The following is a 26,600-nucleotide window of genomic DNA, read 5'->3' as shown; positions in this document are numbered from 1 at the left end:
AGAGCTGTCATTTCATTCAGAAAAAATAACGGTTCGATGTGTCCATATTTCTTCAAAAATGTTGCCGATGAGAACGTAAGTGTCAATCGGAAGCCTTGACTACCGGCTATTTGATGCCTGATGTTTGATTTCAAGGAGACGTCATCACTTCCCACATATCGCATCAATCAACGGATTTATTGACAGAAGACTTCGATGAGCAGATAATTTCATGTTTTGAGCCGTTTTATTGGCCACCAAGATCGTGTGATATCCCACTTTTACACTTTTCCTTTGGACATATGTAAAATCTAAAGTCTATACGGACCATCCCGCTTCGACTCAGACCTTGGAACATCATGGTTGTCAATCGCCAGTTACCAGTCGACGGATGGTCCAACTGAGACATAGCCGCGGCCAACATTTAAAAGAGATATTTATCAAAATATAAATACCACACAAAGGTCTTTGGAATAATAATAGATAATACTTTTTAAGTTTGAAGTTTCTGTGTTTTTATACTCTCGGAACAAAATTGCTAAAGAGGGTACTATAGTTTTGTTCACATAACGGTTGTTTGTAAGTAATAAAACTAAAAGAGTTAGATATAGGGTTATGTATACCAAAGTGATCAGGGTGACGAGTAGAGTTGAAATCCGGATGTCTGTCTGTCCGTTCGTCTGTCCGTCCGTCCGTGCAAGCTGTAGCTTGAGTAAAAATTGAGATATCTTGATGAGACTTGTTACGCGAGAGTATAAAATGTTCGGTGACACCCGAACTTAGCCCTTCCTTACTTGTTTTCTCTAAAAAAAGTAAAGAACCTCGAAATACACAACGCTTTATGTACAAAATGGTTAAAATAAGTGTGTATTAAGCAAAATTTTACAAATACTTGCAGTATGTATATATGTATATTGTATTCTTTCAATAAAGACAAATCAGAAATTGCACACACTTCGTTAAACTATGTTGTAAACAGTTCTCAACTTCGAATGAAAGGCATATAAAAGGGTTTTAGGGTTTATTTTGCAGAATGTGGCAACTAGTTATCTTATGTGCCACTTACACATATACAACAAACATCAACGAATGAAGGAGGAACCAAGGGTTTTACCGAATTTCTAAAGTTTCGCACTAAGAAATTTTAAACAGGTTATTATCAGCGCTGTCATGAAGCCGAATTGGCATCATCTGATAGTTCATCCGAGTGCAATGCACCAGTCACGACCCTACCGCTATAGACACCAGCGAGCATATGCATGTATGTGTGTGCCAGTGCATACCCAAGCGACACTTCCACGGCAGAGTGACACTTTGCCACGCGCTCAAACGAGCTCAACTTCCAAGAAGCAGTGGCAGGTGTGTATTTGACTTCAGGAACTGTGAGTATACACTTTATGTTAACCAACTCCTAGCCTCAACGGCAACAATAGTAGCTACACTTGTCGCTACGAGTTCCGCGTTCATGTGTATGTCTCACCGCCCTCGTTTTGCTCAACACAGGTAAGTGCACGTGCGCGAGTTTAATTGCAAAACACAAGGCTGGCAAATATTTGACAATTAACTCAAGTCCCAGCGCCGGAGACCACGAGCGCAAATATTATGGGTTAGAAGCGTTTTGTTGCTTTTCAACCTAGCCTTTCGACGCTTACGGTACATATTTAGTGCAGATATGAAAGCAGGAATACATAAGCGCAAATGAGCGCCCATTTCCCTCAAACGTCTGCAAATACGGTAGTCGTAAAGGTAAACATGGGAAAAGGGGGAATAAGGTAGCAATATGAATATGAATATGAATAAGTTGTTGTGACCGTCAGTATGGAGGAGTTGATTTTCAATGGTCTTGAGTCATAGAAGTTCGGCTTAAGTTGCATTCACAAGACTTGAAGACTTTTTGGCTGGAATGTTTTTTAATTACGAAATTATTTGCAACATTTTTTTTAGCTTTATTTTAACTCTAGTTAACACCAGTAGCTAGCTGGTTATTTCGAATGGATTTTTAGAGCCTGGTCTGCTCTAAGCGCTTTTAAACACTCTATGCTTGTTGTATTACAAATAATCGGAGAGTGAGGTATTTGAAGAAGTGTGGGAAGAGTGAATTCCAAAAATAAAAAAAAAAAAAAAAATTAAAAAAAAAATAAAAATAAAGAAATCCTCAAAATGTCAAAACCTTAAATCTTTCCCAATAACCCAGGAAACAAAAAGTTTCCATCTACCTGCCACTTTAAATACGTTCTACTTATAAGACTTAGCTTCAACTAAAAAATTGTATATTTAGCTCCAGAAACTTTAGAAAGCGCATAAATTCGTGTTGTCGCACAGACTGTAATTTACTTTGCCATAACTTCAATTAATGGTTGTCGTAAGTGCTCCCGAACTCTAATCGCGGGAATCATTCGTTCAAATCCTTTTCCGCCACCATACTTGGCAAAAAACTCAAGAAATTAAAAATTGGTTGGCAGCCAAGGCAAGTGGTAATTGGCAGCTTGTGTGGCAGGCTTAACGCCCACAGACTAGGAAAACGTTAAAGTAAAATCAATTGCAGGCGCTACAAGGTTCTGAATAATGTTAATATGTGCCTTAAGTTTTTGCTGGACTAGTTTGCGTTAGCTGACGAGTCATTCCGGTCAAGCTAGCTTTTAAAGTTGAAGCCACTGACTCCGAATTTCGGTAGTAAATTTTAATAATTTCGCTTCGTTGTTGTAGCGCTCTTATTGAAAATCCCTTCATGACCACAAGCAGCGTATGGATGGGTGTGTCGTGCATAATTTTCGGAGTTTTCGTAGCCAAATAAAACCGTTAACTGCGAATTTCTTTATTCCACAGTCTTTCACCGCGACTATTCCATTTGCACAATATTATTCCTTATAATCCTTCCCACCCCCTTTACTGTGAGTTTTGTGGCGCCTGGATTTCAATAAATTTTACTTAATTTTGCACCATTTAACCTACGCCCATTAATAACTGTGACACGCATACACGCACACATAGATATTTTGTGGCGTCTATCCTTTTATCTTTTAATGCCATCAATTTGTCGTTTCTGTCTTCATTTCGGCGCTAATATGCACACATATATGTACATATATATGTATGTATGTACATTAAAGTGTGTGTGCTGATTCAATACAAACGCACAACAACAAGAACAATCGATCCTTATTAATATAGGACAATTATTGAAATGTCTCACTTAATGAGCGCTGCTAAAGAGCAAGTTTAGCTGCTGAGCGCTTTGCAACGGCGGGCGTGGTCGACGGACTGTCTGAGCGGCTGGAGCTACCGCAAGCATTCGAAGCCGATAAGTGCCACGAACAACAAACACAGAGCGTTTTTGTATGTAAATATTGAAAGTGTGCGTTTGCATTGAATTCTATTGGGACATGCCAATGGCCGCTATCAGCGTTGTTTTGTATTATTCCGTTGTTTCTTCAGGCCTTTTGTTGTTTGTTTGTTTGCCGTTGTTTGCTCATTCCTCAATTTTTACAAAAACAAAAACCAACAACAGAAAAAAAAACAATAAAATACAAGATTTATTTACATGAACGAGCCAGTGGAGGACCAATTGGGGCGATCATGAGGAAAATTTATTATTGTATTGTTGTTCCGTAAGCACATGAAATGTATAGAGTGCGAAGCAACAACAACGCTACAACAACACTTTTATAAGTCATCTGAAATGCGATGTACTGAAGCATTGATAATGATGGAGCGTGTGTGTGTGTGCTGTAAAATCGTTCCCAGCACAGGCAGAGCAGAGGCAGAAATAAAATGAAATATTAAGGTCACTGGCAACGGCCGCGTTGAAATTTCTAATTTATTATTTTGTGTTTGATGAACTCAAACCAATATGCCCTGGGCCTTGACGAAAACGTTTCTGCCACTAATGAAATACTTTCGAAAATTATTATTGAAAACTTATTGCAAAGCATTTGCTGTTCAGAACGAAGTGCAAACTTTTGCTGTTGTTTTCGAAAAACATTGCACATATGGATTCAAATACCTATGAATACTTAGAATCGGTGTAGGTGCTCGAAGTTGAATTGTAAACATTTCATTAATGTAATAAGCTAGTAATTTGGCTTCAAAAAAGCGAACAATTTTTTTTTTGCTTGATTTGAAAGTACAATGAATTGAGAATATACTGTCAAAATTTTAGACTGAAATTCAAAATATTTCGGGAGCTATAACGAGTTTCCTAGAGCGTATTGGAGTAATCTCTCTCGGAGCTGTTCAACTTTAAACGCGTTCTCTCAAAACATTGTTTTGCTGTTCGGCCAGGGTCCTAACTTTTTTCTACTGAACCGATTGCTTTCAAATTTTAACAGGCTGTTCTGTACACGTATATTGTCGGATATTATATTTTTTTACCCTGTACCTTTTTTTGCAACCCCTACTTTGCTAAAATAGAAGGACTCTTTTTTCAGAGTCCGCCATTTTCTGATTTGCACTTGAAATTTAACTTCAGTAGTTCCGACCAGAATGACATACATATCTATAGATTAAGAATAATCAAGAATATTTGATTTCAGATAAACATCAAGAACCAAAATCACCCTGGCCACCCACGTGCATTTTTTTTTTTTTGAGGTTCCAACTTCGAGTGACAATAATAATAATAATAAAGTATTAATTTTTTTCAAATACATTTTTTATTTCTTTTCAATATGTAAATAAAAACACTCTAAATATTCAAGATAATTCATTTTTACATTCCTATAAAAGACCACCCTCCAAAGTAGTCATGAAAATTGGCATATGTTACCAGAGTACTACATTATCTTCTTGGAAGAAGTTAGATGTAAACAACAAAGTTTTCAAACGCTTTTTGTATAGAACGCTGAAACTGAATACATTGTACTTACTGATTTTTTCCGCCGCGACTGTACTTCGGCGTAGAGGGCGTTCATAGTTGACGAACGCGTTTGCTAATAACCGGTGATCCAAATAGAGGGACTTTTTTAATAGCCTTTCTTTCACAGATCACGCGTCAGCCGTGTCAAGTTGTCATGCTATTTTTGTCCAGTATTGTTTGGCATTTCATCATAGAAAGACTTACGCCTGCACAACTTCTACAAATTGTTCAACTTTTTTACTAAAATTTACGGTCTGTAAAGAATGTGTTTCGTTCATCTTATGGTAAACATAATCGGCCGACTGAGCGTACTATTCGCAAGGCCATCACCTATCTGGAGACTGGGATATCATTATTGGATAATATTCGACCGAATAGATCACGAACAGAAGGTAATATAGCATCCATAGCTGAGAGTGTACACGACGACCGTGAATGGTCGATTCGGCGCCGTTCTCAGCAAATTGAAGCTCGTGATCTCGACGACATTTGGTTTAATTTAAACGGAGAGAAAACTTTGGTGAGGAGGCAAGTTCACTTTTTGTGGCGGTCAATGGTCCCAAAGTCGTGTGATATCACCATTAGACTTTCTTCGCTGGCAATAAGTAAAGTCTAAAGTCTATGCGGACAATCCCGTTTCGATTCAGGCCTTGGAGAAAAACATCACATGCGTCATTTGCCAATTACAAGTCGAAATGCTGGAACGAGTCATCGAAAATTGAACTCAACGGATGGAACATCTCAGACGAAGCCTCAGCCAACATTTAAAAGAGGTAATCTTCAAAAATTAAATTAAATCTTTCGAATGACAATGAGCATTCGCCATTAAATTTGAAGTTTGTGTGAATTTTTCCTAATAAAGCAGGGAGCCTCAAAATAGATTAAAAGTCCATGGCTTATCAATGAAAATTGATTTTTATATTATTTTTGATCCCTGTGATTTTAATCACAAAAATAAAAATTCAACTCTTCTATGCTACAATATAAAAAATGAGAAACTTTTCGGCTCCGTTTGGTGGTTAAGCTGCGTGGAGCTCATGAGGCTGTAGTAGGAGCCAATTACTAGGAAGGCATTAACTTCTATGCAAGCGCAGTTGAACACTCTTGTTCATACCTTCTTTGCACATTAATGTTGGTAAGGGCGCCACTTTTCATTCACTTTACGACTGCCAAATCAAGTCAAGGAATTTATAATTTTCTTGTGCCTTAAGTTTTCTGTAGGACCTGGACTTATGTTGTTTCTTTTCGGTACAAACCTCACTAAATTTCATAGAATGTCGCCACGAAAATAGTCACATAAATCTGCGAGTATAAAACTGTAATTGTAGCTAAATTTAGGCTTCCAAATTTATTATACCCTAAACAGGGTATACTAAGTTTGTCACGAAGTTCGTAACACCCGTCGGAGACCCTATAAAGTATATATATAAATGATCAGTATGTTGAGCTAAGTCGATTTAGCCATGTCCGTCTGTCTGTCTGTCCGTTCGTCTGTCCGTCTGTCTGTATATAGATGAACTAGTTCCTCACTTTTTAAGATATCGTTATGAAATTTTGCAAATGTCATTTTCTCTTCATGAAGCTGCTCATTTGTCGGAACTACCGATATCGGACCACTATAAAATATAGGACCATACAAACTGAACGTCGAAATCTAGTACTGGTATGGAAAACTTTTGCATTTGACGATATATCTTCACGAAATTCGGTATGAATTATTGTTTGTAGAAATAATGTGATATCAGAAGAAATTGTTCAGAACGAATTACTATATATACTATATAGCTTCCATACAAACTAAACACAAAGTGACTAACAGAACACAAACGCACCTGTGAAGGGTATTTAGCTTCGGTGCAACCGAAGTTAACGTTTTTTTTTTTTTTGTTTTTATTTTTAGATTCATGCTATCTCGGTATATGCGCCTTCCTCCGCAATAGTTGAAAACTACAAACAGTAAACAATAAACAATGCCTTAGGGAATGTTGTTGTTTTTCTTTGACCTAAACACCAAAACAACAATGGCACAATGTAATCTATTTGAAAACAATCTGTTATGCACGCGCGTTTTTTAGAACTGATATTTTTAGCAGCTGAGGCCGTGCAGGAGCGTGTGCGTGTGTTGTTCTTTTGTTTCCATGAGCCCTTAAAATAGTGGCGAAACGACAAGTTTCCGGTGGCTATCCGATACTGCAACTATTTCTTACAGGGTACGGCATTAGGAAGTCAAGTGTTGGAAGATCCCGAAAAATTATTTTAATTTAGTCCTCTTGGGTGTTAATTTGGTTGAGAGTAGAAGAGAAACTCGGCATAATTTCTTCATTAATTTTTATAAAAATGTCTGTCAAATTCCAATTTTCAGTTTTTTCCCTCCGTCCGAGTTCTAAGTAAGAGTTCTAATTAAAACACATTTTATAACACTTTACATGATCGTGTAAGGAGTTATTTTGCCAGCTTGAGCGCGTCTCCTTTCTGTGGGTCTCCGGGAATTTCGTGGCAATGGCCGAGCTTAAAATATTTACTTACAAAAATTTCAGAATTTCTTTGTTAATAGTGAATGTTTGTAACAAATAAATGCGAAAAAACATTTAATATTTTATATGAGAAAAAAATTGTTGAAGAAAATCTATTTTAATCTAAGGAATACAAGCATCCATGACTTGAAATGATTATTTCAATACCGCTGCTTTTCAGACCGGCATTGCACGGCTTCATTTGATGGGGCTTAAAATGGCCTGTGTGAAATTTAAGTACCAATCACCCTGTATTACAGCATGTTTATGTCGAGGAAATACCCGCATGGTGTACAGGGCGTTTAGTCACTTATCGCAGCTGCTTCAAGCAGCTGAGTGCTCAGCTGACTATTGTTACTACTTCAATGGTGTCGTTGTATGCGTTGAAACTTACATATTCGTAGGATTCTTAAATATGATCATTATATTTTCTAAATAGAAATATGTAAATATATTTTACACTTTTGTTATCAATTGCTTTGTTGTTAGCATCGTGCCTATATATAGATTTTTTTATATACATATGTATGTATTTATACATAAGTATGCACCGAAATGTAAACATATCTATATTAGAGTGGGTCGAATTTTACACCATTAAATTGTGTATGCGGTACTTTTCCTAACAGAGGAAGAGTCTTAAAGCGGTCAGCGATTTTTAAGGCTTAGTTTTAGGAATCTGAATAATCGGTTGTATAGGAGATTATGGTTTTAAGATCTTGCCGATTCCGACACAATCTCAACTCTCAAAAACTGATGAATAAATTTTTAGAAGTACAGAAAAACTGCGCCTTAAAAATATTTGGTTTGTAACCGGTTTTAGACCAATGGTCTTTTCAGCAAAGTTGTTTAGAATGATCCGTAAATCATTTCCTGCATACGTCGAACGTTTAGTTATAAAAATTAAAGTTTTTCAAAAAGGAAAGGTTAGAAAAAATAATTCTTGATTTAATATTTGGTTGAAGTTTTGTGGACGAAACCTCTATATAGTAAGTAAATAAACATATAAACAGTAATAAACATATCTATGCCTGAGAAGTTGTTTATATTTTTATACGCGACTCTAGATGATCAGGTATAGTTTGTAATAAACACATGGAAGGCATGTACATAGGGGGTCATTTACACATGCCTACATAGCTACCCTAAGTATCAGACGCCTGCACATAAATCACTTTGTAGCTAACTACCTGACCAGTGAAACGTCATTGGAAACAGCTGTTCGTTGCATACACAAGCCGATATAGGCGGTCCCGTTCGCACACCCGTCAGTCAACGCTCTTCTTGCAGTTAGTGACACATATTCACTTGAACCAAGCAGGGAAGTCGTTCTCATAGCTTAGTTCTAAACAAACGGTGGCGCTGTAAAGTACGTACTTGGCCAGTTCGAGCGAGATGTGGAAAGATCACAAAAAGCTGATATGGCACCAGCTTTTTCAAAATTGAACGATCCCTTGCGACAGTTAATTTGGGTATTTCTAATTTTGTTGTCTTTGATGTTGTTGGTACATGATTGTGAAGCGGAAAAACCATCGGAGTTTCTTTGCGGCGACGCTCTGGACATTATGATGTTCAGTGTTTGCAAGAATGGCTTTAATAAAAAAAATCTGGGTAAGTAACAGCTGGCGAGGAATATTTTGAAAAGTATTTTCAAATTTGACTTATTTCTGTTCTTACTCTCTGCGCAAATGACAGATGGTCCAATACGTTATCTGCGTAGTCGCAGGCACGCCGATCAATTCCTGTTACCACGAAAATTCACGACACAATTTCAACGGGGGGCATCAGTAGCACTTAGGAAAGGGAACCGTCAACCAAGTCTGAAGCAGTTGCTGAAGAAGGACGCGCGTTGGCGTCGAAAACATCGAATCACTGGGAAGCGCTTGCGGCGAAATTTGACCCACAGCATTGGCATAGCGGACGAATGCTGCAGCTTCGGTTGCTCCTACTCCGAACTCGCTAGATACTGCTCGGGCCTAGTCTAAGTATCCAGGGATTACAGTCACGGCTGATGGTAAAACACAAATATTATTCTAGTTTTAATTAAGCTGAGAACACTTGTGCATAAGAAAGAAACTGTATTACACCAAAACACAATTTTCCAGATGCAACCAATTTCATACTTAAATATAATAGAGCAACTTCTTTATATTTAATTATAATTATATTCTATACATTAACAAAGTGATAAAGCACATTATTATAAATTAACTCAAAAACTGTATATGCAAATAATAAGTTACGAATAGATAATGGTGATTAAAGTGATCTAAATGCCTTGAAACCAAGTTTTGTGCACTAAAATTATACTAATCTATCAATTAACTCTACACATATGTATTTATCACAATCCCCAATGGATTCCCTTTGTTATTGGCTCATAAGGTAGACAATAGTCGAGGTTTTCACATCTAAGGCACAGAGGAGCTCATACCCATAACTAACAACTAACTTTATTATACGATTGCGATTTAGCAATAAATATTTTAGAACAACGGATCGGTTCCAATAAAACAGTACTATAAACCACGTACAGATCCTCTGCTTATTTACAAAATAAGTTTTGTTAAGACTTGGATATGAATTCCCAAACGGGTCATAAGCTGATTAATTTTGTGAAACCTTTCATTTCCGAACGAGATGTGGCAATTGAGGTGTGCAGTCAAAGACTAAATGTGTTTCAGAACCTTCACTAAACTCAGCTATGCTTGCAATCATATTTTCACTTAAGTCTCAAATCCAACTTTTAAGTATATTGCGAATTTGAGCACCCATACAACTGTGAGAGGATCCAATGAAGCGCCTACCAAGCACAAACTAAGATCCAACAATGACGGAAAATCTCAACTGTCAACATTGAATTTTAGCCTTTCAACACACATTTTTCGGTAAAATTGCTGCGCTGCAATCGGACAAAAGCAGCGAGCTGACTGTCAAGTACTCGTAAAAATGGCAAAACTGGAGACGTTAGCAATATGATCTCTGACTAGCAAGCGTTAGAGGCGGGGGAGAGCGAACACGAAAAATAGCCAATAAGTACAATATTAATCTCAGCTATCTGTAAGGAGCCCATCGTCGACAGGAAGTTGTTTTGTCGAAGAGAGAAGCAGAGCAGCAACAGAAAACCCGGGCAAAAACTTGCTAACGAGCAGCGGCTATGTTGTTGGTAGGAGTGTCACAGTTAAATTTGTCAGATGGCAAGCGAAAGCTGGCAAACTRACTGCAGCATTGTCAACGTCAATTACAACACCAAAAATGAAATTTGCAGAAACAGCGGTACTTGTGGTGCGAATAACAGCTGCCGTTGCCATGGCCGACAGCATTTAAAGCACTTATTGGACTCAGTCATAGAGCTGGCAAAATGTGTAGTTAAATAAATTTAGTGAGAGCACAGCAGTTGTTGGCCAATGAGTAAACTGATAACGCTCGACAGCACAATATTTATGACAAAATGCACGGTGTCTTGACGTTTTTAGAGGGAAATCTAGTTCTTAGTAATTTAGTGATTAAAATTGTCTGAATAAGGCTTCCATTATTTCGTTCGAATTTCTGGCGTCGCCGACCCAACTCGCACGACATGCATTTTAAGTTGTTTTCAAATCTCACTTGTGTTAATAAATTCCGTTCAAGTTCCACCTCTGAAATGTAATTATGAAAAAAGCAATATCGAATTTGGTAATTAGCTATAATTTGGTCTTACCCGAGATCGATTGCCAGAGATCTARTGATCTCTTTGTTCCCAGTAACGCTAGCCTCTCCCTAGTTTTGGCGCTTTTAATGAATAGGCCGTTGTTCAATTGTCGTGCACACAGTAAGGCTGGGAATCYTACCAGACGCCATCTGCAGAAGCTGTATGGAAGAATATGAAGTGAAAACTGCTCAACACTTCCTTCTTGACTGTCCTGCGTGTGGGAGGTCAAGACTTAAACACCAATCCAACCGAGCTGGCGGGAATGGAAATTTGTATAGGCTACTAAGAGTTTTGCTAATTTATAGTGCGAACACAGGAATTGTTCTTTTATACGGCCTCACAATTACTACATATAGTACTCCACGGGCGATCTTTGATCAGCCAACTAACCTAACAAAACTTCTACAACTACAAAACTTCTCCAACACTAAAGCACCTGCGAAACTCTGTTCCTTATTYCCCAAATACTCTTCGTTCCAGTGAAATTAATCCGTCTGACAAATGTGGCATTYATTGTCGTGAAGATTTGGGCTTCAATCAAGTGCGGTTAGCATATCTGTCTCTTCGYAAATGCATAACTTGAATKCCGTGTTWAASGTTGCATATTTATGAGAGCACGTCYGAAGTCCATACAAGTTATGTATACCTTTCGTACTTTATACCTTTGCTAGTTCAAAATGTATTTGTTTGTTGTGCAGGAAAATTTTTTATTAGTATAAATTCAAAGATTATTCAAGAGTCTTCTTACAAAAAGGGAGCCTTATGGTAGAACCTTGTAAAAGCCAAAAACCATTTATTCAATGCGATTCTTTGCAGAGCCAACTAGTTTACTCAAACCGATTGCAGTACGAGAGAATTTCATTATAGGTGCAGTCTTTGTTGCAACATTCATCGTAGACACCGGTTACGATTGTGTCACGGTGCCGTCGATTTTTTGCCATTGTATTCAGCTGACCGCCGTGAATTTCGGCCAAAAAGGGAAATCTGGCATAAGGAAAAGCTAGCTCATCTTCCACAGCATTATTGCCCAGCTGATTCCATTCCACTGAAAATCGACATTCGCTTATTGCTCAACAAAACACTCATCATACTCACATGATTTCTTGAATTTTGTATTGAAGCCATGMACGCAGATAGCGCTGAGCACCTCATCCAGTGCGGGACCACAAACGGTTCTGCCARTGCTTTGATGCAAGGCCAYCGATAGCACCAGCAGCAAAGCGCCGATTTTCAGCAAGTTCATTCTCAATGTGTTGAAATAAATTCGAAAATGTGTTCCTCCTCTTGAYGCTACGAAAGCGAACTGTTGGTTCCTGAGCTTTCGGTTGGCTTTTATATCGGCAACTTTGCCTAAAAAGGACTAAATGTCCTTGCAGTATCGCCAGTTTTTAGCTGTACTAGTATAGTTAATACATGCGATGTTCACGCACACACACGCGACTTAGCATTATGTTAATKTTATCTCAATACAAGCGTAAATGTTCATTGGGCTTCATCGAATTATTGCATATTAATGAGCGCACATGTGATTTACAGCTACATCAACGGTTGTAGGATGAACCGAAGTGCATGCGAAGGCACACACTACGTCACAGTGCAGGTGAGCAAGGAATGTCTGGCAATGAAGGATGCATTTTTGTGGAAGAAGCTAAAACTTTGGTTGTAAAAACTTTTTGTGATTTTGCATAACAATTTATTTGTTTTATGTGTAAATAACTATAACATCCAACAGCCTGAAGATCTCTTCATTGAACTTACTGACAAATTTTCAATTTTATATTATTTTATTAAGATTTTTTTTCATAGATATTAATTCACAAGTAAGTATGTATCACAACTATAAGTATCATAAGCATTTTCGAACGCCGCTTAGTTTCATCGCTTGGCAACATATCCTCACGTATGAGCTGGGGAAGRGTGGTAATTGCGTAAAACGTGGATTCTGGAGAGTCTGTGTAAATTCATTTAACGTGAAAGTCGGTAAAAAGATTCTAGAAATGGAAAAGCTTATTTGCAGTAGGATAACAACTCGTTGTAGGAGCAGGCTTTGCGGCAGCATTCGTCGTAGACACCTTCCCGGCGGCGACGTGTTTTAGCCACTGTATCGACCTGGCCGCCATGAATTTTGGCTAAGAAAGGRAAGTTCATCAYGCCGAAGGGCGACAATGCTTCGGGCTCAGTGTTACCGAGATCATCCCATTCCACTAAAATTCGATGAATTGGATGAAAAGTGTTCATTATTATTGGGAGAACTATGCACTAAATAAATAACGGTTACTCACGTGATTTCTTAAATTTGGTATTGAAGCCGTTTTCGCACATGAGACTGAGGGCTGCGTCTATGGCGGGACCGCAAACAGCCTGCTCCGCCGAGATATGCTGCAAGCTGACTACGAATATTGTTAGTAAAGCGCAAATTTTCAGCGAACTCGAAACCATAGTTGGGGTTAATTTATTTAGTTATACGGGTATACTTCGAAAATTATCTTTTATTTGCACACAACGCTCTGCTGAAGCTGTGCGAAGGAACTGATGTTGTTTGCAACATTCTGTTGCGCTTTTATACGAGCGTCCTCGCAAAATACTGCTCATGTATTTGGTGGGGGCCACCATGATAACATGCGAAATCACCGGTGTTGCGGTAATCATTTCACCATTYTTAGCCCGAAATTCAACTTAAAAGAATTCTACTTTGCATTTAATTACCACACTCTCAACGGCAGCAGTATGAATCCCTAGGCGTAATAGATTCACAAGGCACGCTCACTTATATTTGCACCGCTGTCTTATGCATATGAAGACAAACAACACTTCACATTCGGGTGACGTAGTCATATTCACGAGAACATGTCAGCTTGATTTCATATAAACATCACGCAGTTTCAACGGTATAAAGCCAACGCGATGGTCGTGGCTTCTTTGGAGACAGTAAACTGAAGTATACTCCAGTTAAAATTTACATACAAGCATTAACTTAATCAATTATGAGTATTATATTTATGCTGGCGCAATTTATGACCAGATTTCACAAATTTACGACACAAAACTACAGTGTCTTCAAATCATACCCTCACTTATTTTTAGAGATCTTACATATCAACCGATATTTACCACATTTAGACAGTCCGAAATTAGAAAATTATAATATTAAGAATATATAGGAGTACTACAGTGGCTATAAAATGGAGCGCAAATTCGATGTGGGATTCGTGGTGKGAGAGAGACTCCATCGCCGGGTCCAGGCACTCACCCCATTGGATGAGTGTTTAGCCACAATGCGCATCAAACCGAAGTCCTTCAACATATCCAATATCGGAAGATAAGAACGATGTTACCAAAGATGCCTTCTATGAGCGCTTGGAGCGTACCTATGAGAGCTTCCCCGCCACGATGTGAAAAAAGAATGCTGGGCGACTTTAACGCCAGGGCTAACAAAAAAGGTATCTKTAGCATAACAGTCGGTAAATTCAGCCTCCATGTGGAAACATCCYCAAATGGGTTGACGCTGATCGGACTTGAAATATAGTTATCTGTAGTAATTGATTCCACCATTGGAAAACACACCAAGCTACCTGGTAACCAACAGAAGGTTTCAAGACCGCAACATACTTCTGCAGAACCCCCAGAGGTGATCTAGTGACTGRTGCCCAGAGCATACAAAAATTATGGAGGGAACACTCATTCAGCCTGTTGCAAGCATTAGYTTCTGATATGTAGAATATGGACGAAAGCATGCTCGACAGTGACCTAATCCACAAAAAGGGAGACCTCACAATCTGCGCCAAATACCGTGGGATAAACTTCCTGGAAAATCAACAACTAACCAGATATTCAYCATGCGTCACCCCTTCTTTGATTCCAAAGCTGCTTTTGACAACACGAAAAAGAGCTGTCTGTATTTTGATATATCTGAATTGTGTGCGGTTGTGTAAACTGACGTTGAGCACTACCAAAAGCTCCGTCAGGATCAGGAAGGACCTATCTGAGCCGTTAGATACCAAACGAGGGGTTAGACAAGGCGACTCCTTTTGGGCGGCTTCTTCAATTTACTCTTGAGGAACATAATTCGTGCTGCAGATCAGAATAGAGAAGGCACAATTTTCTATAAGAGCGTACAGCTGMTGGCATACGGCRATGAAGTTGATATTATTGGCTTCAACAAACGCGCCTTTATTTCTGCTTTCGTCAGAAAGAATAAGGAAGCGAAGCTAATGGATCTGGTAGTGAACGAGGACAAGACGAAATATCTCCTGTTATCAAATAAACAGTCGTCACGACTTGACTCCAACGTCACTGTTGAAATACAACACAGAATAACTCTGTAGTAATAATAACGACTGTCAAGGTCGGTTCCAATCGGCCTTAGCACTGCCTTAGATTTCGACACATAGCGGTTGGCAAGCCTCATTTCTTTGGCGGCCGGATTAATCGCAATTGTCACCTGACGTATATGAAAGTGCATCAGCACCGAGCTGAGCGAGCTCCTTGGTATAAAAAGCTAGCGAAAAGTTCTTCTTACTTCGGTTGCTTAGCACAACTTRAATGAGCTTAATCATTGGTCTGATTAGAAAGAACTTAATATAACACCTTATAATAAATTGCCGTTATAATGTCTGTGAACTTGTTCAAACTCTTCGCTTTGCTGCCCATTGAGTTGGCACAAATGGAACTAAACTTTGGCGAGCGAAAAATCTATGGCCCCTACCTGGACATGGTACTCTCGAGCGCTTTCGAAAATGGCTTCAATACTAGATTCACGAAGTCAAGTGAGTGGTCTGTTGTTCGAAGATTTAATCTTTGGTAGTTTTCAATTTCGTTTGAATGTAGGGAAATGGGCTGACCAAGGCAATGGTGAAATGGACGCTCAGCAGCCTTTCGCTTATGCGAACTCTCCCTTCTTGGCCAAGCTTCACGGCGGTCATATAATAATGTAGATACAGTGGACAAAAGTCGTGAGCGCCGCGACATTGATGACGAATGTTGTCTCAAGCTCAGCACAATGCACGAAGTGTATTCTTTCTGCAAGTGATTGAGCTAAGTCCCATATGCGAGTGAAATGTCTGCGATTCAAAGCGTTCCTGCAAACTACTCCAAACTTATAACTGATGATACTACACAAATGACATATTGGTATTCTGTGATTAACTGTTATTTAAATACTATTTATGTAATTGTCAATGTTACCTGCGAATAATTATACAAAATAAACATTAGACTATTGACAGAACTTTTTAGAGCTTTATGGTGAMTAAAATGAGCTTAATTACTAGTAATCTATGCTCACTCATGCACAAAAAGGTTTACAAAAATACTGATATGAGCGCATATTTATATAGACGTATGTCCATAGTGGTGGTGTAGTATGTAAACCTCGATACAGGATGCCTTTTAAGCGCGAAGAGCGGTGACTGTRCGGGAGACATTTTGCTCGTGTAGCAAATCTTTTGTTGGTGAAAGTGAACTTAAAACTTTTTCAATTAAGCTTTATGCGTTAATTAAGCCAACAGCAGTGGCAATAGCACAAATACCAACAAATCAAATAGTGGTAGCTTGGCAGCTATGCGCTGTGGATTGCTGTGAACGAGCGAATGAGCGAATGAGGGTCGAGTGTTAATGGCTGAGTTAATGGGTAAATGGGTTAAATCCATTTAAAATTTAAAAGAGTTAAGAAAATTGCGAACAAGCAAAGAAAGAATATCCACATTTGACTTAAATTCGTGCTGTCGTTAGGCGTTAAGCATAAACATACAAGCGAAAGTCAATGGAAGTTCTCCAAGATGCTCACGTTGATTAATTAAATTAAAAATGTACACTTGTGAACGTAAGTGGATTATGCGAAATGAGAGCAAAATGTATTCACACATGTCTTTACAGGTATTTTAAAACTGTCAGCTCTTTTGAATACAAAACATGTAAGGAATAACTAAGTTCGGGTATAACCGAACATTTCAGAATCTTGCAAATTGGAAGGATTGAACCCGACGAATACCTTTAGCTACATAAGGCTTGTTAGTTATATAGTATGTCATGTAGAATAAGTCTTCACTCGACTTCATTCGATTTTTTTTTAAGTGGGTTTCATATTGGCCCTTATAGGTTCACACGACAGTCACCCAGAAGGTAGAAAATATTTGTACTGGGTAATTGAAAAAGTCTTTTCGTCTTGTCAGCAGATGCCGTTATAGTCGTATATCTCCACTGCCACCAATCACATTTTGTCATACCGTATAATATTGAAAAGGTGAGATCCTAGGCTTCATTTAGAAGTTGAAGTTTACGGAGACGATGCTATATCAGTTCGTGTAGCACAATAATGGTTCGCCCGCCTCCTTTCCAGAAAATTTTATGTGAAAGATGTACTTCGCTCTGGACGACCTATCGTTGAAAAAGTCGATGAAATTATGTAAAAAATTTAACATTTTGAAACATTTAGAAAAGGCTGGCTACAAAAGGACGGTCGATGTTTGGGTACCACATGAACTGTCTGTGAAAAATTTAATGAACCGAATTAACATCTGCGATTCTCTGCTGAAACGAAATAAAACCGAACAATTTCTGGAACGACTGGCAACAGGAAACGAAGAGTAGATCAAATACGAAAGTAAAGTGTGAAAAAGATCGTGGTCAAAGCGTGGTGGAGCTCAACAACTGGTCACAAAGTCAGGATTGAAGCCTCGAAAGGTTGTGCTGAGTGTTTGGTGGGATTGGGAAGGAATCATCCACTATGAGCTGCTCCAACCAGGTCAAACGATTGATTGTACATTTTACTGCTAACAACTGATAAGATTGAAGTAAGCAATGGAAAAAAAAACGACCAGGACTGATCAACAGAGAGGGCTTCGTCTTCCATTAGGACAACGTTAGACCACACACATCTTTGATGACTCGGCAAAACCTGGGAGAGTTTGGCTAAGACGTTTTGATGCATGCTCCATATTGCTCTGAACTCGTACTATCGGAGTACTCTTTGTTTCAGTCAAAGCCGAATTCCCTTTTTGGAACGAAGTTGGCTTCAAGAGAAGCCTGTATTAAAATGACTTGTCGCAGTTTTTCGCCGAGAAACTAGAAAAGTTTTACACTAGAATAATATCTCTAGCAGAAAAATTACAAAAAGTAGTGGACCAAAAGGGTACATATTTGGTTCATTAAAGTTCATTATAAATATAAAAAAATTATTTAAATTTGATTAGGAATGCGAAAACACTTTTACGACTATTGAAGTGAAACGAACAACCGTTAGGTAAACAAAACCATTATACTCTGCAGCAACATGTTGCAAGCTTATAAATACACACGCCTACATTAATTTCTAATATAAATCAGTACCGACGTGGAATGTTTGGCAGACATAATTTGCGGGACTTTACAAGCTTTTAGAACGGGTTGAGCTCCACTTGCATTAGTGATTACGCTTTATGTGTCCTCAGTATGCCTGTTGGAAAGCGTAGGCTGGCCTTATTTCAGCTCCGTAACAGAACGGAGCATTACCGTTTAAATTTAGAAAATTTTCAAATATTTGCACATCACAAACATACGTATCTACGACATGTGTATGGAAAATTATGAATATACAAACTAACAAGGGAAGCAGAGATATTGTTTCAACTTTCTGCTAGTTACTATGGTATGGGCGCAAGGACTCTCCTATTGAAAACTAACTACAATGTGGTTTAAGGCTTGTAGACGAGCATGAGCTCTGTATTTACGTATTTGCTTAGTCACGCCCACATTGTGCAGAGCATGTTAAAGCTCATGATGATTGTTGGAGTGATGCGATCTTTGTTGTTTTTGTAACAAGTTGATGAATTCAAATAATTGTAAGTCGTTGAGCACCGCAGACACAAGTTCCTTCGAGTATCTGTATTCATATCACACAAATGTGGGAATTCGAAAATTTATACCATTTCATGAGAAGTATTGGCAACAGTCAATGGAATCGCTTTGAGGGAGTTGTATAAGCATGCAACCTAAAATTCTACGCAAAGATTTTAAACAATTACGCCGTAAACTGGCGACTCGCACGAATGTATGACCATATTTATATGCCTGGGTTCCTAAATACACATAAACATTCACACATACAGCTCAGATAGCCATTAGTAAGGATAAAATTGATTTTTACTTGTCTTGTCAGCATTCTTCCATTTAATTTAGCAGTAAATTGGACCATCACACATGCACATGTTGCTGACATTGATGGCTTCTACTAACACACATTCATCGCATTACAGTCAGAGCAATTTTAGGAAAAATCATTTTGGAAGTAAATGCATGCGACTATTGTCACTCTTGTCTACTCCATGAGGGCTTACTGTGATCTGTTCATAAGTTAAATCGTCGTTTAAAATTCTCCGCTCTTCCCAACCGGAGTTTAGTTTTAATTGCTTACTTAATTTTCAGTTAGTTTTTCTCTTTTGCGTTTTTTCATGTTTTCTGGGCAGCTGCTGCACTTAAACGTATGCAAAATAGTTGGCAACATGTGCGGGATTATAAATTTTCAGTAGCTTCTGCATATGGTTACATAAGTCTGTGAGCACTTACCGATTCGCGCCTCTGTGTTTGCCACCAGCAGCGGCAGGGCGAGCAGAGTCAGGCGGAGGGCGCACAAATATGTCCAAATGCTGTTTCGCGCAGCCATTTTATTGTTGTTGTTGTTGAGCTATTTGTCGGCTTTGTCTGCTTTGTCTGCTGCAATTGCACCGGAAGTGTAAACGTTTCTATTTTTTAGGTTATTAAATTAAACACGCATATAAATGTGTATATGAACGTATTATTTATTCACTAGTTGTTGGAATTTATTATTGAACGCTCGCGAATTGCACTTTAATCGCTACAATATTGCTATAAACTTTCCAGCTGAGGGCAACTCACAGCCGTATACGCTTTTGTCTATGTATGAGTATAAGGCAGATGCTGAAAAGCGGTGGCGCTGCAGGCTCTAAACCGGATTTAATTGTTGAATTTTGTTCTTTGGTAATGTTCGCATACAGGTGCGTGCTGATTTAATTTATTTAAACCAGACACAAACACATATTGAGGTCCGTTTATGTAGCTCGTAATCGAGGGCTTGATCTTCCGCACTCGCCGACACCTGCAATTGGAAAGGAACATAAATCCTTAATTATTACTCCGAAGTGTGTATATGTATGTGTATGGGTGTAATTAGGTTAATGCTTAAATAATTGACAAACGAAGGAACCTGAAGCCTCAGGTGGTTGGAGACAAGACAAGTTATTTTATAATTAGCAAAGCCCAACTATTTCTTGGATGCCGCAATAAAATTGGGCTTACCCCAAAGGTTGACCTAGAAAAATATTGGTCAGTCGATAAAGTCTTTTTGTATTTTTCAATAGATGTCATTTCGGTCGTATATCTCCAGTGCTACCAACCACATTGTGTCATACCATATAGTGCTGGAAAGATGAGATTTTAAGCTTCATTTAATCAAAGAAAAATGAAATTCAGGAAAGTCAAAAAGAAAGTTACAGCTGTTCAAAAATGATTGAAAATAATAAAAAACAAGTAAGGAAGGGCTAAGTTCGGGTGTCACCGAACATTTTATACTCTCGCATGATAAAGTGATAAACGAGATTTCATTATCCGTCATTTACATATTTTTTTATTTTGCTGTAAATTAATTAGATTAGATCAATTTGTGTACTTTGAGTATTGAATTGTATTTTCATTTATTTTAATTGCATTGAAAAGTTATAGTCCGATCACGACAATTTTTCCACAAGGGATACCTCAGCTCAAATACCGTATTTGTGTAAAGTTTTATTCCGCTATCATCATTGGTTCCTAATGTATATATTATACAGAGAAGGCATCAGATGGAATTCAAAATAGCATTATATTGGAAGAAGGCGTGGTTGTGAACCGATTTCACCCATATTTCGTACATGTCATCAGGGTGTTAAGAAAATATTACATACCGAATTTTATTGAAATCGGTCGAGTAGTTCCTGAGATATGGTTTTTGGTCCATAAGTGGGCGTCGCCACGCCCATTTTTAATTTTTAGAAAAAAGCCTGGGTGCAGCTTCCCTCTGACATTTCTTCCGTAAAATTTAGTGTTTTTGACGCTTTTCGTTAGTCGGTTAACACACTTTTAGTGATTTTCAACATAACCTTTGTATGGGAGGTGGGCGTGGTTATTATCCGCTTTCTTCCATTTTTGAGCTGTATATGAAAATGCCTGAAGGAAACGACTCTATAGAGTTTGGTTGACATAGCTGTAGCAGTTCCCGAGATATGTACAAAAAACTTAGTAGGGGCGGGGTCACGCCCACTTTTCCAAAAAATTACAGCAAAATATGCCCCTCCTTAATGCGATCCTTTTTGCCAAATTTCACTTTAATATCTTTATTTATGGCTTAGTTATGACACTTTATATGTTTTCGGTTTTCGCCATTTTGTGGGCGTGACAGTGGGCCAATTTTGCCCATCTTCGAACTTAACCTTCTTATGGAGCAAAGAAATAAGAGTACCAAATTTCATCATGATATCTCAATTTTTACTCAAGTTACAGCTTGCACGGACGGACGGACGGACGGACAGACGGACGGACGGACGGACAGACGGACGGACGGACAGACAGACATCCGGATTTCAACTCTACTCGTCACCCTGATCATTTTGGTATATATAACCCTATATCTGACTCTTTTAGTTTTAGGACTTACAATCAACCGTTATGTGAACAAAATTATAATACTCTCTTTAGCAACTTTATTGCGAGAGTATAAAAATCGCTATATTTTGATGCTGTATTAGGTCGCTTACCACAACAAGGGTTCAAACGCTTTCGTTCTAGAAATTTTGACGTGAAGGATGCTCTTCGCTCTGTTCGACCTATCGTTGAAAAAGTCGATGAAGTTATGGAAAAGATTGGCCAGGACCGTCACATAAGCTGCCATGACTTTGCTAAGAAACCAAAATCAGCGGTTTTGAACCATTAAACAAGGCTGGCTACAAAAGTATTGGATCCAATTAACATCTGCGATTCTTTGCCGAACCGAAATAAAGTCGAACCATTCCTGAAGCGAATAGTATTAGGAGAAGACAAGTGGATCACATACGACAATAATGTGCGAAGAAGATCTTGGTTGAAGCGTGGTGAATCTCAACAAATGATCGCAAAGCCACGATTGACGCCTCGAAAGGCTATGCTGAGTATTTTGTGGGATTTGAAAGGAATCATCGATTATGAGCTGCTCCAGCCCGGTCTAACCATTGCTTCTACATTTTACTATCAACTACTGATGAGACTGAAGCAAGCAATCGAAAAAAACGGCCAGAACTGATCAAAAGAAAGGACTTCGTCTTATATCAGGGCACATATTTGATGACTCGGCAAAAGCTGGTAGTGTTTGGAAGGGAAGTTTTGATGCAACCACCATACAGCCCTAACCTTGCACCATCGGACTACCATTTGTTCGGAATGCGGAACATCCTTAATGGAGTTGGTTACAAGAGAAGCTTGTGAAAATGACTGCTTGTCGCAGTTTTTCGTCGAGAAACCAGGAAAGATTTACACTGATGGAATAATGTCTCTAGCGGAAAAATGGCAAAAAGTGGTCTACCAAAATGGTACATATTGGGTTCATTAAAGTTCATTATAAATATAAAAAAATAAGTGGAAGTTGGATTAGAAATGCGAAAAGACTTCTTCGACTACTCTATACACTCGCTACCCGGTCGACACGTCGAATAGAGATTGTTATAGAGTTTGTATCAGAATGCTATGTCAAATGCTTTTGAATATCCAACTTCGTTCGGTGTTTTCTCTTTGCGTACTTGTAGAGAAAAACATTCTAAAATGACTGCGGAAAGCAGAAACGCAGGGGTTTTCGGAAGGACAGCGGTAATAGCAATTATACCGTCATAACTGTATAAACTTCAAGCTGAACTTTTTCTATTCAGAATGTAGCACCGAGGCACGCATGCGGATGTATAATTATGTGCAAACACAACCGCGCACGTGTCTCCGTCATCTCTGATGACCTCTTAATAGTTGCTCCACTTATTTCATTGATTCGCATGACATCCATACAAGTGATTCCAAAGTTCGGACAGCACGGGGCAAATCAATGCGGCGTCGAAACAGAAACGTGCGAATACTTAGGGAAAATCACATCTGTTCGCTAGTCGCGCCACTTTGTCCTGCTTATGTTGCCAGTCAGCCCAATGCTTTCCGTGACCGCACAACTTCGCTACAAGCGTGACTTGTTACCGATAATAACGAGCCTTCGAGAGCTGGCAGGAAAGGGAAAACGCTAGTGGCAACAGCATTGTAAGATGTCCACAGCATGCCAACTAACGGCGCACAGGCTGCCCCTTATTAGTATATACATACATGTGTACGTATGTACATATGTAACTCGCCACGTTGAAATTTCAAGTTTGCGGCTTCCGATTTGTACAAAATTTTCAAAACATCCTTTACTATTCTGTTAATTTATTTTTATTTTTTAATTTGCTGTGCTCTTTTAGTTTAGAATTTTTTCTTTGCCTTTACCTTATCCGTTTCACACTTGCTTTCCGCTATCTCCGCAGACGCATTGCGCAATTGCACCTTGAGCTTCTCACAGCCGCGTTCAAGTTGCTTTGGTCCGCTGTCTGTTGTTGTTGCCGTGCAATAAATTTTCCGGTTGCTTGCAATCAGACATTTTGGCCAACTAATTGCGAACAGCGGCGCTTGAGTCGAACATCTCATGCACCTGCAAGTAGTTTTCGAGCAGAAAAGAAATGGGGCAATTAGACAAAAGCTTGCGGAAATCTTCTCAATACAAAATTGCAGTCCACACAAATAAGCTTGCAAAGTGTGGCACCTCAAATGGCTAGTGTTCGATGAAGACATACATATTATCAATTTAATCTCAAACAGGGAAGATAGTATTTTGGCAATTGAATAGTGTCCTCATAATCAGAAGATGAAGGTGCTAGGAAGTTAGCCCTGGACTGTTCTCGGAATTTGTGTTCTCGACTAGAGTTCCATTTATGTATTATAGTAGCTATTTCTCTAGATACGAGATTTACAATAAAAACATTACGCTTTTGATAAACTGTCAAACTGAATATAATTTTTTTATATTTCGTCAATTGTTGCTTCAGCCCACTTCGGGAAACCCGTTTTCAGATGAAGATTTTCTCCTGCTCTGTTGCATTTGTTTTTATACTCTTGCAATCTGTTGCTACGGAGTATAATATTTTTGTTCACCTAACGGTTATCACCTTCAAGATGATGAGTTGGGTTGAAATCCGGGTACTATCTGCCTGTACGTCCGTCTGTGGCGGGATTTATGGGAGTCGGTGTGAAAATTGAATGATGGGCATGGCACCGTGAAATCACATATCTCGAGACATGACCGACCTATATCAAAGTGTTAAAAATCGTGAAATGATTCGACAAACACCGCTTACTTCCAATAAACAATTTTAAAATCCATTTAATTCTTCCAGTCAACAAATCAAGAAGTAATTAATGTCAAGGGATAAAATTAGTATTCTAACTTATGAGCAAATCAAACCAAAACTGTTCAAGCCCCTAGGGACCGACGATATCGACTCCATGACCGAAATATCGATCAATGTATGGAATATATGATTGAAATGCTTACTGATGACTATATATAAATTGAAAATTGCAGAACATGTTTTACTCATAACAGTATATCTTTGTGGTGAAAAAAGAAAACATTCGAGGAAAACTTGATCTAGCCCCCACATAGCCATTGTCAGGATTTTCGAACATCCCGTTGATTGATGATTGTATGTGAGGTACCTTAACGAAAATCAGTGAAAATTTTTTCGTATGCGGCATGATGATAGTTAGTAGATAAATTCGGGTCCATACTACCTCAACTCCCACACACTACAAAAATTATTTTCGTTTTTTTAAACTTTTACCGAAATTTCGGCCAGTGTAAAAATGAGATTGCTTGGATTTTGATTCTCTGGTTGACGGTTTGCGCCCTTGTTTTAATTCTTCCAACTTGTAAGAGTAAAAAATGTTCGGTTGCACCCGAACTTAGCACTTCCTTACTTGTTTTTTTTTGTTGTTGCTTTTTTGGCAAGTACTGACGATTTGGCGCGAGCCATAAAGACACTGGCTTAATTTCGTTTATTTGTTTTACCCTTTTCCCTTGTTTTTTCAGCCCATATAAAAACATTTATTTTATGGCCCTTTTGTCCTTGTCAGAATGGCTATTTGCACCTTTTGTTTGCCTTAGTGGATATTTTCTCTTCTTTATTGCTGCGGCTGGAGAGCCCTGTAATTGTCTTGTTGCGTTTTGTTCCTTTTCCACCATCTGTTCATTATAATTGATTTTACAGTTTTCAATGACCCCGACCAACGGCCTCGCATCTCTTCACCGTCATCTATGGAGACAGTTCCACGCCATTGCTGTTGACGTTCGCCGCGCACACATTGACTCAAAGAAAGCGATAATAGCCGATATTGTGAGTGTGAGGGTCATTACCGCTAGGATCCAATTGGCAGCCGTCAGTTGCTCGTACGCTAGCTCAGCGGCGCTGCGACCGGGGCAGTCAGCCGTGGCTCGTCACTTGTGTCATTTTAATGTTTTTTTCTTTCTGTTCTAGTGGCAATAACGGTAATGATACAACAACAATGACAAGGAAAAACAATGTGAATGGTCAAATATGCGAGGCATATAACTTTTTATTTGCCTACAATTTTTATTTTTTACTACACTGCAGCGTCTTTCGGCTCACGCGGTCTTATGGCCTTACGGCCTCACGCTTCCAGTGCGGGCGTGGTGGCCTGGTGGCCTGGTGGGCGCGTGTTTGTGTGTAAACAAAGTTACGAAAGTTCCTATTACTGTTATTTGTATTTTGGGAAATTATGAAGGCTCGAAATAGGCTATTACTTTTTATGGCACGAAATTTTCGTATCGAATTATGGCGTTAAGCTCCAACGTTGTCTAAATAATAAAGCAATTCGTCTTTTTCCAATTTTATTGTCTTTTTTTTGGGGATTTTCTTTTAGATCGTATTTTTGGAAACACTTGTTTACTTGAACTTCTGGCCAACATTACAAATCGAATTATTTATTGACAAATAACAGGTTTACTTCATCATTAGTTTACTCAGCCTTGTTGGGAATCGAAAGTTTAACTGTTCTTATAAGAAAAAAAAAAAATTGCAAAGGTCTTTACTAAATTTAGTACAGAGAAAGCATCTAATCGAAGAGGCACAGTGGCGTCGTTAAGTTGAGCAACCATTTTTCAATTAGATTCGGATCGAAGCTGTGATTATATGCATTTATGCATGTGGCTAATTTGTTTTGGTCGCCACTGTCAACTTTTGTACTAAGTCTTGCTTTACACCACTGCAGTCGCCTTGCATATTCTCTCATGGTCGTGTTGATTTGCTGATGCAAAAGCAGCTGGTTGAATGGTGGCTAATCATATTTTGTATAATTTAGTGACTGAGACATATTGCCAAGGCCATGCAAATGCCTCAATGCCTCACCTACATGCCTTAACTGTTTCAAAAATCAGGTGATCTATGCATGAGTGGGCGTGTGAAGCAAATTTAAT

At 38.6% G+C, this 26,600-nt stretch overlaps 4 protein-coding genes across 4 annotated transcripts in view; 1 reads left to right on the top strand and 3 right to left on the bottom strand.

The window, feature by feature from the left end:
- Positions 1–23,746, bottom strand: part of LOC108971727 — a 103,972-nt gene extending 80,226 nt beyond the window's left edge. The window contains exons 1-2 of the mRNA XM_018937978.1: positions 23,558–23,746; positions 19,580–20,129 (exon numbers count right to left, since the gene is read on the bottom strand). Coding sequence (XP_018793523.1) covers positions 19,580–19,676 — 97 coding nt within the window. The 5' untranslated portion in view covers positions 19,677–20,129; positions 23,558–23,746. The remainder of the gene's footprint in view (positions 1–19,579; positions 20,130–23,557) is intronic.
- On the top strand, positions 8,612–9,677 carry LOC108971728. The gene is made up of 2 exons (XM_018937979.1): positions 8,612–8,958; positions 9,043–9,677. The coding sequence occupies exons 1-2, from the start codon at positions 8,769–8,771 to the stop codon at positions 9,330–9,332; spliced, it is 480 nt and encodes a 159-aa protein (XP_018793524.1). The 5' UTR covers positions 8,612–8,768; the 3' UTR covers positions 9,333–9,677.
- Positions 11,799–12,313, bottom strand: LOC108971730 (probable insulin-like peptide 1). Its single transcript, XM_018937981.1, has 2 exons — positions 12,134–12,313; positions 11,799–12,083 (listed from the first exon to the last, which is right to left on the bottom strand). Exons 1-2 carry the CDS (start codon positions 12,279–12,281, stop codon positions 11,866–11,868), a joined length of 366 nt encoding a protein of 121 aa, XP_018793526.1. The 5' UTR covers positions 12,282–12,313; the 3' UTR covers positions 11,799–11,865.
- On the bottom strand, positions 12,890–13,550 carry LOC108971732 (LIRP-like). The gene is made up of 2 exons (XM_018937982.1): positions 13,321–13,550; positions 12,890–13,242 (listed from the first exon to the last, which is right to left on the bottom strand). Exons 1-2 carry the CDS (start codon positions 13,475–13,477, stop codon positions 13,046–13,048), a joined length of 354 nt encoding a protein of 117 aa, XP_018793527.1. The 5' UTR covers positions 13,478–13,550; the 3' UTR covers positions 12,890–13,045.
- Positions 23,747–26,600: the final 2,854 nt, after the last annotated feature.

Source organism: Bactrocera latifrons, unplaced genomic scaffold (assembly GCF_001853355.1).
Source record: "Bactrocera latifrons isolate USDA-ARS-PBARC rearing strain unplaced genomic scaffold, ASM185335v1 scaffold_357, whole genome shotgun sequence".
NCBI classification, from domain to species: Eukaryota; Metazoa; Arthropoda; class Insecta; order Diptera; family Tephritidae; genus Bactrocera; species Bactrocera latifrons.
This window is presented reverse-complemented; position numbering and strand designations above follow the sequence as displayed.

Bases quoted from the DNA above. Each gene is read 5' to 3' on its own strand.
- LOC108971728 (XM_018937979.1), top strand. From the start codon at position 8,769: ATGGCACCAGCTTTTTCAAAATTGAACGATCCCTTGCGACAGTTAATT. The intron at 8,959-9,042 runs GTAAGTAACAGC...CGCAAATGACAG, and splicing joins CTTTAATAAAAAAAATCTGG to ATGGTCCAATACGTTATCTG.